Source organism: Corvus brachyrhynchos, unplaced genomic scaffold (assembly GCF_000691975.1).
Source record: "Corvus brachyrhynchos isolate BGI_N302 unplaced genomic scaffold, ASM69197v1 scaffold94, whole genome shotgun sequence".
Classification (NCBI taxonomy): domain Eukaryota; kingdom Metazoa; phylum Chordata; class Aves; order Passeriformes; family Corvidae; genus Corvus; species Corvus brachyrhynchos.
This window is the reverse complement of record NW_008238330.1, coordinates 6,306,203-6,319,632: the sequence shown is the minus strand read 5'-3', so window position 1 is coordinate 6,319,632 and position 13,430 is coordinate 6,306,203. Positions and strand designations below refer to the sequence as shown.

Here is a 13,430-nt window from a genome sequence, read left to right as displayed (position 1 = left end):
GTAATGTATGAAAATGGACATGATTCTCTGGGAGATGAGCCATTGGTGTACAGAAATTTCCTTGTAATGGTTCAGTAACCATTTTGGCTGTTTTCTTTTGCATTGGTACTGTTAGTTCATATATATTGAAGGTTTGTTCCCAACTGAAGAGCAAGGCTATTAAATGGAGTTGGAAACATAGTGTGATCTCCTGAAAGTTTACTTCTTTAGCTGAAAATAAATGCATTGTAAGCAGGTTTTAATCATAGCAAGTACAACAGCTCACAATACTTTCAGGGGACGTTTTTGTTCTTAGCTTATTGTTGATAGACATTATGTTAGAGCTTGGTTTGTCCATAACCATATGTTATGTTTCTGTTTTTCCTTTTCACAATTACACGTAACAAATGGTGCCATTTTCTTTGATGATGTTCTAAGATGAAATGTCAATGTCTCCAGAGAATACTCGGAACCTTGTGCGATTTTACATAATTTTTAGAAAAAAAAAGTCAAACCAAAGTATTGAAAACCATGACTGCAATTATCAAACAAAACTAAGATGGTCTTTCTTTAAGACAAAAAGTTAAGTTACATTACTATTAGATGACCTATAAAATTGTTGTAAAAATTACAGCAAAAGTAATGTGTAATTTCATTTATTTAATTTGCTATAGAAGGTGCAGGGAAAATGAAGAAGAGATAATTATTTATAAAAATGTAAGGTTGCACACAGAGTGCCATCTGGTAGTAATTTTAAAACACAAGTAATTAGTTTATTTTACTTCATGCAGTGTAATTGTGGTACTTGTTGCCATGGGGTTTATAGAGGCCAAAATTGCAATTGGGTTCAGAAAAGAATTGAGTGAGTTTATGGGAGATATATTAATAAGAGAATGCTAAACAATCTGGATGCAATTCTGCTATTCTTTGAGGATTTCTGAAAGATATGAAGGTTTAGAAAAAAGATCTGTTTGTGTTCAATATTATTACTTTTTTAATGATATTCCCCTGTCACAAAATTAATTTAAATTTTCTCACAAACTTGGCAATGTTTGTAGTTGCAACTATGTGGAGATACTCCTTAGTGGTAGTTAAAAGTTCTTTATGAGCCTTGAAGTCACCTACCCCTACTCTCTGAAGTCACATGCACTGACATGTAGAAAACTATTGCTGCAAAAGGTCTGATGATGCAAAATAATTGATAGCCTGCTTTTTGTTTGCCTTAGGACGCCAAGGCTTGTTGGACCATTCACCACACGATGCAGGCTCAAAAGTAAAAGAGAGGAAACTACACGGGACTTGTCCTCCTGCTGGTCGTGGAAACTATGGGAAACCGTGTTTGGGTGAAAGCAGCCACAGGTCCTCATTTTTCAGTCCCCGCAATGGTTTTCACACGATACATTCAGAGCACAGTCCTGTGAAGCCAAGGATAATTACAGTGGTGAAACCTGGCGGCCGCACGCTCAGGAGGATAACCTTGCTTCTCAACAAGAGATCAGTCCAGACCTTTGAGCAGCTGATGGCTGACATTTCAGAAGCTCTGGGATTTCCTCGTTGGAAGAATGACCGTGTGAGAAAGCTGTACAATCTGAGAGGCAGAGAAATCCGAAGTGTTTCTGAGTTCTTCAGGGAAGGTGATGCGTTCATAGCTATGGGAAGGGAGCCCCTCACTGTGAAGGATCTGGAAGTGGTATTACAAGAACTTTATCCTGAAAATCCTTATGCTTGCAGTGCTGCCATTCAGCAGAATGAGGAGCAGTCCCAAAAACTGAAGAGCAGGCTGTATGACAAGGCCTCGAAAGTAGACAGTGGCTTTGATGAGACAGAAATGACCAAGAACTGCAGCGATGGCTTGTCTTCCCAACTGGTAGCTGGACACGAAGGAAAAAGTCAAGCCAAGACAAAGCAAGAGGAAAAAATGAGAACCAAAAAAAAGTGGACTAGAGAGAGCTGGAGTGGTGAGCCTGGAGTGAAGCCTTCTAGAAAAACACGAGAAAGTGAAAGATACCTTAACCATGAGAGGAGTTCTGAGGAAGGCTTAGAAGAGAGTTCGGAGGAGGTGCTGAGGTGTGAGAAGTGTGAACAGGAAAGGCAGGCCAGAGAAAAGTTACAGAGGGAAAGGCAGGCTGAGGCCTCGTTTGAGAACAGAGACTTGAACGCAGGTGCATGTCAGAGGTACCATGTAGAAAGAAATGCAAAAGTCAGGAACTGCCGAAAATCTTCTGAAAATTGTCTGGAGGGTGAGGAAGTTGGCTGGAAAGATAATGGCAGTAGGAGGATGTGGAAGCCGCTACACAGGATTGTTAATGAAGGGCTGGAGAAGCAAAAAAGGAGCATTGAGAAAGAAAGGGATGTGGAGAAGCATGAAAACCATGGGAAGGAAGTAGTAAAAATCAGGAAGAATCCTGTAGAAGGGCTACAGCTATCTCATGAAGTGAAGGAAGATAATGGAAGTAGCTGTGTAATGAACCAAAGCGGTTGGCTAAAGAAAGACACTCTGAGGGATGCTGAGAAAATGTCTAAAACACATAGGGAGGGCAGAGAGGGACAAAGGTCTAAAGAGGAAGCTGTCAGAAGAGAGGGGAATGTCACATGTAGAGAGAGTGACATGACTCGACGAGAAAAAACAGGGGAGCGCAGAGTGAATAAAGAAGACAGCAAAGCTCAGGGATTGGAAAGCACAAGCCGGAGGTATGCCATTAAAAGCAGAACTGATGTGGAAAAACACTATGAGATTGGCAGAACTATTGGGGATGGGAACTTTGCAGTGGTGAAGGAATGTCGCCACTGTGATTCCAATCAGATCTATGCTATGAAAATTGTTGATAAATCCAAACTGAAGGGGAAGGAGGACATGATGGAAAGTGAAATTCTGATTATTCGGAGTCTCTCTCATCCCAATATAGTAAGCTTAATTGAGGTGTATGAGACAGAGGCTGAGATCTACCTAATCCTGGAGTATGTCCCAGGAGGAGACTTATTTGATGCAATCATAGAAAGTGTGAAGTTCACGGAGCATGATGCTGCTGTCATGATCACTGACCTGTGTGAAGCACTGGTTTATATTCACAGCAAGAACATTGTCCACAGGGACCTAAAACCAGAGAATCTTTTGGTAAGTATTGTCTAACATTTGCATATGTGCAGGAATTGAATTTATTTTCCTTTCAGTTATGGTTTTCTGAATTGTTTTAAGCAAATCCCATGCAGAAATAATGTGCCGTGGCAGGACTGTTTGGAAAAATGGATACAATTTTGAAGTGAAATTACAATTGCAGTTTGCTTTACATAGATCTGCTGTGCATTGCAGATAGCAGTGGTTGCAGAAAGGTATTCAAGTAAAAATTATCAGGGGTAGCGAGCATTTGTATTTTTCAGAAATCAGACCTGTTACTTAGCATCTGACTTTTAGGTGTCCAATGATAAATCAAAAAGCATCTTCCTTGCAGACTGAAATTTATTAAAATTGCTGATTTATCTTATTTATTTGTTGGACTTTTTGTCCACTGCATTTGCGTGTCTTGCAGACTGCTGTGCTAGTCCTCTAGTATAGTGATTTCTATCTTGTGACAATTTATTTTCTTAGAAGCAGAATTATTATGCAGTTGATTGAAATAATCTGACAGTAAAATGTTTTGGTGAATACAGCATTAAAGTCAGCTCAGATCATAACTTCATGCCAAAGAGACAAATTCTTGTTTCCATCACATTTCTGAGGCTGCATTCTTTGCATGCAGCACTGAAGTCAATTGAGTTACTCACATGTGTGAATATGCATGGAAATGTTTGTAGTATTGACACTCTACAAGATACCCATTGTAGAACTGTAACAGTAAACAACTCTCCCTAAGTTGTGTTAGCTGTGTGTTACTGTCTTGTATTAGGGTTCCAAATTTCCTGAAAAACAGATAAATAGCAAGTATTTGCCAGTCTCTAACAAATTGGATTTGATCAGCTTTTGTGGAAGATCATGGTTAGCCAAACAAAGTAATAGATTATTTAGTCCTGTGGGCCATTCAGTGCTTTTAAGAGAATTAATTTTGCACAGAGATCAGTTTGAATTTCTGGAGAAAAGCAGCAGTGTAGCCTCAAGGACAATGCAGAGGTTGCACAAGGCTGGGCTGGAACGGTTTAGCCCAAACCTTTTAACTAAGCAATAGCATCTATACTAGGTCCTGCTATGAATCTTGCTTAGTTTTGTGAAAGTCTTTGGTATGTGATCTCTGTGTAAACAAAAGAATGAATGCAACTGTGAATGCAGTGAATGCAACTGGCTGGTTTGCAGGAAGAAGTGGGCTTGTAGGCCCTGCCTTTGTGGTTCATTTGCACAAAGTTTGAACAAAACTTCACTTAAAACTGCATGGCTTTTTCCGGAAGCTGGTTTTCCATTATGAACCAGGTCCTCCTCCTTCTCATTTGCTGAAAATAAGCTAGTGCATGTGAAACACCTGAGATCTGATGCTTCATTTCCCTCTATAATACATAATCATCACAGTGATGTAGATAAGCAAACAAGGGCAAGATAAAGGTCTGTTCTGGTTGTTTTCACATTTATTTCACAGAACAGCAAAACAAAGAATGCTGGGCAGTGGCAGTGTTGTGTAGCACTGAAATTATCATGTTGCTCATTCTGAAAGTCAGAATACATTTTTCAAGGACAGAGCAGCTCCCAGACTGTAGGTATTTTGTCACAAGAACAGTGTTACCTAAGCACTATGGGAGATAAAATTTTACCTGTTCTAGTTTCACCTTGCTGTTGATTTTCTGTGCACACCTGTATTAGATACCATGTGCACAAAGCATCCTTTTGAAAAGCAAGTCTCTTCAACCATGCAAATGAGTTTATAAGCTCTTGGTAGTATTGGATAGGTCACCTGCTATCTAATAGGTATTCCTACAAATACAGGCCATTTGAGCAAGATTCTGGGTTTTCTTGCTTTTTAGTGTGCTGCCTCTATCTCTTTAGAGTGGCTGGGGGGGAGAAGAAGGGAGGGGAGAGGCCGCCACACCTACTTTTTTTTTAAAGTAGGAAGGAGAGCTGCCACTAATCTTACCATCAGCCAGTGCTGAACAGCAACAAACAGTATTGAAGCAAATTTTGTGGGTTCATCTGCAGCTGGTGGGAGTTGAAGCACAGTGCTTCAAGTTCTAGCATCCTGCAGAGATGTCTCTGTGGGATACCTCTTGTTATACTGAGGATGTTTAAATCTGAATTGTTCTACCTAGACTTTGTACACAGAGGTCAAAATACAGATATGTACTTTTAGGCTGTTGACTTGTTTGTCCTACTTTGGGTCTTCTTTTGGTCAGGTGAACCTTGTAATTTCTTTATCTACTTCAAGCAAATGGGAAATGGAAGGGAAAGGATCCTTGGTCTATTTTACTAAGGAAATGTGTATGTCTACTCTAAACCTGCTTTGTGTCAGAATCTAACCCTGTTCCTAATGACTTATAAACATATTGGCTAACTGTCATAAGAGATGACAGAGAAGCAGCAATCTGGGAAAAAATACTTCCATAAGTTTCATGAAAATAAGCAATTGGGGAAAGAAGGAAAACAGTTTCTGTCCCCACAGAAGAAAAGGTAGAAATATGCTTTGATGTCTAGTAAATTGTAAAATTATTGACACAGGAGAAAGTTGGAAACCTGGTTTAATTATTAGTTCACTGCACTTCAGTTTCTTTTACGGAACTGTCCTCTAGTTATAAACTTCTGTACCAGGCCACCATAATCTTTTCTGCTTTTTCCCCTCCCTCTTTCACTACTGTGTCTTCCCACATTGATCAGGCTCCTTGCAGCATAGCTGCGAGGCAGAAGGGTGGTGACTTGCGCTACAAAAACAAAATCTGTTTGACAGCTGGTGTGAAGACAGCTGCTACGACTCCCTCCCATCTGCTAACAGAATCACCTCATTTAGGACTAGGTGTTCAGCAAGAAAACCTTTGCTGCCAAGGATGGGCAATGTGGTGTGTTTGGTCTCACAAATGAAGACAGTCACTTCTTTCATGCTATCTCGTGGAGCAGGATTTGCTCTCAAGGTTTTTAGGAAAGGGACAGATTAACTCTACAGCTGCTGGCATTTCTTCACTTTTGAGTGAGAAATTAATGCCCAAAGTGTGGTGGTGTTTTTCCAGGTTATAGCTGTAAAAGAGACAAAGTCACCCCTTTTTAGGGGGAAGGAAGGGGGCTGTATTTGTGGTTGTGTACTCACCACCTTGTACATTCTCCTCACATGCTAATGTGATAATTGTTTAACACTCAACTTCATAAATGTTATAGCTTTTTATGCATTTGAGATTACCCCCCTGCCCCTTTTTCTGTCTCTCAAGTTTTCATGTATATATGAGAACTTCAAGTATAGCTTTTCTGCCCTTGAACTTTGTGACACTATTTATGTATATACAAAGCACTGTCCATTTTCCCACAGTATTTACATATATACAAAACACTGCCAGTTTTCCGAGTTCATGTGAGGCAAACTCCAGGTTAACCACTTACCTGTCATAACTTTCAGTATGCTAAACCTACACAGGGAATTTTTTGTAAGCTTTTTCACAGAGATTCTTCTACTTAGCAGCAAGGGATGTCTGAAACTCAAATGTGTAAGCAGTAGTTTTTCTTAAGCTCTGTCTATTTCCAATGTACAAAATGTAACATGGGCTAACTGGCTTTCATGATGTCCATAAGAAGAATCTGTGCTACCATATGCATGTGCATACAGAGAAATACTAATGTTGTAAATCATCATCCTAAACACACTGATGGATTTAACAAGGTAGATACGAAATCAAACGAGCATTAAGTACTGGGAGTCATCCATGGACAGGAGAGAAGGCGAAAGATTATTTTTTTTCCGTTCTTTGAAGGTGAATTTGGCCTTATATTGTAATCTTCTGGTTGTATGGCTGGGATAGCTAGAAATCCTCAGACAATATTCTAATCATCTGTCTTTGAGAAGATGGTGAGCAGTTGACTACCTTTAGTGCAAGACCACCAGATGCTGGCGTGCTTTGCAGTTGAAGGACATAAGTATTTGTATGGCCTAAATTTGCTGTCTGTAGAAAGTGTATCGAATACTGGTCTTTCTTACCTCGATGAAGTCTATAGGCAGGCAGCACTATTTTTGCTTTGTTCTCACCCCTGCATGGAATACATACTGTAGATGTCAGAGGTTAGATTTCTCTTGAGCAGGTTGTACGTTTCTGTAATACTGCTGTGAGGAAGTAGTCTGGCCCGAGGAACGATTGAAAATAACGTGAAGCTTTTGTTTCTACAGTGAAGCATATTTGCATGCTCAAGGTGATGCCAGGTGATGGAAAGGTAGATGGGAGGGTAGGAAGGGGATGAAGAGAATGCTCTGGGCTGACTCTGAATTGTTCTGAGCAAAAGCATTAGTGAAGCTGCTGAGAAGTTCTGGGCTGAGGTTTTTAGGCTTGCTGACAGGTTACATGGTGTCTCTGAAGAGATTGTCACAAAGCTGTGAAAATATACCCACCGTGCCTGCTGTTCCTACCTGCTCTGTTGTTAAGTAAAATGAAAGCGCGGTGGTTTTGTCCTGAAAGAACAGATGGTGCAGTGTTGCCACCTTGTGCTGTAATGGGAGATTAGGAGTCTGGCATCAGAAAAGAAAAAGTACAAAAGTACAACAGTCTCCTGAAGATTTTGGGACTGGGATTAAGGCCAGTGTGTTCTCCACCCTTCCCACCACCCTGCTGTTTTCTAAAAATGTATATGAACGTTTTAGTATTGTTTGTCTTAGCACAGTAGCATGCAGGGTAGTTGAAATTCCATACGACATACTTTTGTTATATAATTTTAAAAAATATATATAGAATAGGAAAATAAATTCATGCTCATACTTTCATATTGCATATAAAATTGAGCATTTCAATTGTGAATTTTTGTAACATCTTACCACTATTACCCCTATTAGAATATAAATTCTATAGATAGATGTTGTTCTAGAAAGCGAGTGTTACCTTTATAATTTTTTTTGCCATTTTCTTCAGTTTGTGTCCACAGTGCATGATGGCAGAAGATTGTCACATAGTTGCCTAATATAATAGAGAAAATGGCTGTGGCATTTTAGCTTCTTCTTGCAGAAGTTTTGACTTCATGGTTGTAGTAAACTTTAATTTTGGTTTCACACTGAGGAATACTTTTTCATGGAAGAGCAGCAAAAAAAAACACCTCAAAATGTTTTGCTTAATCAAAACTAGAAGAGTGCACAAAGCCACTGCTGGTTCATGGACAACTTGTTGTCCCCTGGGGCCTCCTTCTCTGCAGAGCTGCTTTCCAGCAGGTCAGTCTCCAGTCTGTACTGGTGCCTGGGTTATTCCTGCCCAGGTTCTAGACCCTGCACTTGTTTTTGTTGAATATCAAAAGGTTCTGTCCTGCTTGTCTCTCAAGTCTGTTGAGGTCCTTCTGAATGGCCATGTTCTGGGACATCGGTCACTCCTGCCAGTTTTGTATTGTGATTTTTTTATAAAGAAGGAAAAAAGGATTAGTAAGCTATACTGTATTAGTTTGTATTGTCTTTTTTTTTTTCTTAAAAAGAAATAAAATTCTACCAAAAAGTCCAAACTCATTTTGCTTAATCAAAATTGGATGAGTACTTACAGTTTCTATAAAGATGATAAATGGGGACTAGTCAACTGTAATGTACAAGAGCAAATTTCATCCCTTCTGTGTCCTTAGTTATCAGGTGATAGAGACAATCCTGAATTTTTGGCTTTCTTAAGTGGTGTCTGATGGCAAAGTATGAGGTTAAAGCATGGAGTATACCTGTCACATTATATTCCAGTTTGTCCATTCAAAACCAAGTCCAGGTTTCCTTGGCTTTTTTTTAGACATTTTAGCTGCTGATCCGTTCCCCATAGTACCAGAGACAAACAGGTTTTCATTTAAAGGAAATTAATGACATTTTTTACCTCTCAAAGAATATTTAAGTGTCAGTCACTAGTATAAAACACACTGATTTTTAAAATTATACTACTGCATTGTTTATGACTTGGCCTTTGAATATAGAATCATAGAATGGTTTGGGTTAGAAGGGACCTTTAAAGGTCATCTAGCTCAAACTCTTGCAATCACCAGGGACATCTCAACTAGATCAGGGTGCTCAGGGCCTTGTCCAACCTGACTTTAAATGTTCCCAGGCATTGAGTATCTACCACGTCTCTGGGCAGCCTGTTCTGGTGTTTCACTACCCTCCATAAAACATTTCTTCCTAGTATCTAGTCTGAATCTACTGTCCTTCAGTTTAAAGTTATTGTCCCTTGCCCTGTTGCTGAAGGCCCTACTAAAAAGCCTGTCCCCATCCTTCTTTAATTATCGAAAGGCCACAATGAGGTCTGTCTGGAACCTTCTTTTTTTCAGGCTTAACAACCACAACTCTCGCAGCCTTTCCTCACAGGAGAGGTGCTCCATCCCTTTTTCCTGGCCCTGCTCTGGACTTGCTCCAACAGGTCCTTTTCCTTCCTGTGCTGGGACCCCAGAGCTGCATGCAGCACTGTAGGTGGGGTCTCACCAGAGCGGAGCAGAGGGGCAAAATCCCCTCCCCTGCTTTGCTGACCACATTATTTTGGATATGGTTGGCGTTCTGGACTGTAGCTGTACATTGGCAGCTCATCCCAGTTTTTCATCCACCAGCACCTTCAAATCCCTCTCCGCAGGGCTGCTCTCAATCCATAACCAAGTCTATACTGATACCAGGGATTGCCCCAGCTCAGGTGTAGGACCTGCACTTGTCCTTGTTGAACCTCATGAGGCTCAACCTCTGGATGACATTCCATCCTTCAGACTCATCACTCAGCCTGGTGTTGTCTGCCAGCTTGCTGAGGGTGCGCTCGATCCCACTGGCTATGTCATTAACATATTTCATTTCTTAAAATAACCCTTCATTAACTGCATTATAAAGTAATGCTAAAGACCAGTGCATACAAAATTAGAATTGGAAAAAGTGTTTTGACTACTTGCCAGGTGGATGTAGGAGATGAGAACTGCTGAAAAGGCCTATTTAGGAGGTCAGTATACATGGACCTATTTCTTCAGCTCTTGCTGTGTGGTGACCGCTACTAATCTAGTTTCAGAGCAGCAGGTAGAGTAGCAGAGTAATTTGGAAAGAATGTAAAGCTTTTGTTGGTTTGTTTTTTGTTGTTAGACCAGTATGATGGAGATATACTTTTCATGTGTCTTGGTTTTAGCTGGGATAGAGTTATTTTTTCTTCCTAGTAGCTGGTACAGTGCTGTCCTTTGGATTTAGTATGAGAATAACATTGATAACACACTGATGTTTTGGTTGCTGCTGAGCACTGCTTACCCTAAGTGAAGGAGTTCTTAGTGCCCCATGCTCTCCCAGGTAGCAGGTGTACCAAATGCTGGGAGGGAGCAGGGCCAGGGCAGCTGACCCAAAAGCATATTGCACGGCATGGAACATTATGCTCAGTAAATAAACCGAGGAGAGTTGGCCAGGAGTTGCTGGTCTCTGCTGGGGGATGGGCTGGGCTGAACAGTTGTATTGTGCAGCACTTGTTTTACTTGGGTTTTATTCCTCTCTCTTTCTCTTGCTCTCTCTCCCCCTGCCCCCCTTCTCATTACAGTTGTTACCATTCCTACCATTGTTATTATTATACTTCTGTTTCATTTATTAAATTGTTCTTATCTCAACCCAAGGTTTTTTGGATACTCCTTCCCATCCTGCTTTGGGCAGAAGGGGGATGAGTGACTGAGCAATTATGTGGTATTTGGTTGCTGTCTGGGGCTAAAACGCAACTATAAAATCAGTGGTTTACCTGGGCCCTTTACATTTAAGCATAAAGATGTCCACAGCATTCTTCTTTGCTTTCCTAGGGAAAAAGAACCGTTTATTTTCTCAAGAGGAAATAATAATATTTAATTGACACTTGGCTATTTTTTGTGTTCCTTCTATTAATTTCTTGGAAATTGCAGTGTGCCAGAGTTTGTAGAGCAAAGTTTTCTTTTTTCCATAATTGCTTATCCTCTTAAATAGACCCTCTTAGTATATGGGGGGAAAGAGCCATGTTCTGAAGACTGTTTCCGTTATTAGTACTATTATTAGAATTCCTTTCTGTTTAATTTTCTGCTTCCTTTATATTTTGCTGTTTTAAAATGCATCTGGATTAAACATATATGAATATATATATTTTTTTTTTGTTTGTTTGTTTGGGTATAGGTTCAGCACAACGCAGATAAATCTACTACACTGAAACTGGCAGATTTCGGCCTTGCAAAGCAGGTTACAAAACCCATATTTACTGTCTGCGGAACACCAACGTACGTTGCTCCTGAAATACTTGCTGAGAAGGGTGAGTGTATATCTTTATAATTTGTCATAAATCTTACAATTATGCTGGACTTTCTAATAATGGAAATAGTCCAGAATGTTTCAACCTACTGATACATCTTTTCAGGGTAGGAGGTTGGCTAGCACTGTAATTTGGGAAAGCAAACCTGTTAGTTTCTAACAAACACAAGCATGACATCAGTTATATTTTCACTATTAGTGTCTGTGCTAACACTGACTTCTAAGCAGATAAGCCATAAAATATCATAGATAATGATTGCTAAAGTGGGAAAATGACCAAAAGTTCTGTTGCAACCTAAGAGTAGCCAGCCCCATTTCATTACTGTAATCCAAACAACTTTCCAAAGCCCCTGATGCTGCAAAATCATTGTGAACATGTATGTTAAATTTATGTAACTATCCAAAACATGCTTTTCATTACAAGGAATTTTGAAGATTTCATCTCCAAAAGGATTCAGACCTGGAAAGAAGTCAGTTTTGTTGGTGACTCAAGCAAATCTATTTCTGGCTTTTGTTCTGCGGAGCTGGGTTGCACATCTCTAGTTATATCCAATTTCAATGGAAACTTGGCAGTCTTAGCTCTTTCTTGAAGGGAATCTGAGGATGACTATTTTGGAAATATGTGCTGTGTTTTCTCAATTAGTCTCCAGTTGACACTGGCCTTGTGAGACGGTGTTTGTGAAACATGTTGTGGAAAAGACAGACTCTGTGAGAGCTGTAGCTAATAACGGGCAGCTTGTAAGCGTGGTGTACCAGCCACTTATTCTTTTTCTGACCTCATCTTTCTGAGCAGAGATCCTGTGTTTCTTTTTCATTCTATTTCCAAGAAGCAGTTCTCTTGCAGCTGTGAGTTTTCTTTCTAAAACAAGACTTACCGTTTGTCCCTTCTTCCTTAGGTTATGGACTTGAAGTAGACATGTGGGCAGCTGGTGTGATCCTTTACATCCTGCTCTGCGGTTTTCCCCCTTTTCGCAGTCAGGACCGTGATCAAGAGGAGCTGTTTCAGATCATACAGCTGGGTCACTACGAGTTCCTATCCCCTTACTGGGACAATATTTCTGCAGGTAAGATTCTGCATTTGTAGCAGATCTGAGAAATGGCAGTCTTCTCCCCTGAAGTGGGAAAATTTTTTTTTTCAGGGGAGTGAGCTTGATCAGCTTGGGGTGTTTTACAGGTCTCTCTTGTGTGAATCTGTGCTTTAAATGTAAATTTAGTCCTCTGGTAATATAGATGGCTATGTTTCTGCATATTAGTTCTGAATGCTTTAATGGAGTCCTTGATTCTTCCCTTTCTAGGAAAAAGCAAGGATTTTCCTCATCTTGTTTATATGTCACTGCAGAAAAAGGTGCCAAAATAATCTCAAGGGTTATGTTAGATTTTAAAGATATTATCAAAAATCTCAAAAACTGAGAATGAGATCCTTGCCCTGCAGAACACAGTGTGGATTTCCTATTGACAACAATGGGGTCTGCACGTAGTAGTTTTGTACTTCTTACAGGCTAGTACAGTGTCTTTTGTGCACTCTTTAAAATCAGAAACCCTAAAATTCTTTTACACCCTGCGTACAATCTTTTAAAGAACACATTCCACAGCATTTTACAACATTTATGCTCCTTAAAGGAATGAGATACCCAGTGCCCATTCCTGTGAATGTGAACACTTAGCCTGATGCCTTCAGCATGCTTTTGAGATTAAATTACCCTCACTTTCTCGTCTTTCTGAAGGGGAGAATGACATCAGTCACGGAGATTTAATATCTCCTGTCACTAATTCTAACGCCAGTTGTTAGAATAGCTCCTGGGGATAGTCACAGAAGTCATGGTAAAACTAATGAAAAAAATAAGGAGGACATTTTTTGTGGGTATAACTGTCACCATCACAGAATGGGTAAGGCTGGAAGTGACCATGGTGGGTCATGTGTTTCAAACACCCTGCTCGAGCAGGGTCATCCTAGAGCATGTTGCACAGGATCATCACACCACTGTGCTTCACCCCTCTCTCCTTTGCTTTCTTTCATAATAGCAGCGAAAGACCTCATCACCAGGCTGTTGATAGTGGATCCCCAGAAGCGCTACACAGCACGGCAAGTACTTCAGCACCCCTGGATCAGAACAGCTGGGAAAA

The 13,430-nt window shown here is 40.2% G+C and overlaps 1 protein-coding gene across 1 annotated transcript; it reads left to right on the top strand.

Annotated features, from left to right (window-relative positions):
- Positions 1–1,210: 1,210 nt before the first annotated feature.
- DCLK3 (doublecortin like kinase 3) lies at positions 1,211–13,429 on the top strand (the record flags this gene model as incomplete). The annotated part of the gene is made up of 4 exons (XM_008633945.2): positions 1,211–3,094; positions 11,175–11,307; positions 12,203–12,370; positions 13,329–13,429. Coding segments are annotated over exons 1-4 (1,998 nt in total), but the record flags the coding sequence as incomplete, so codon positions are not given.
- Position 13,430: the final 1 nt, after the last annotated feature.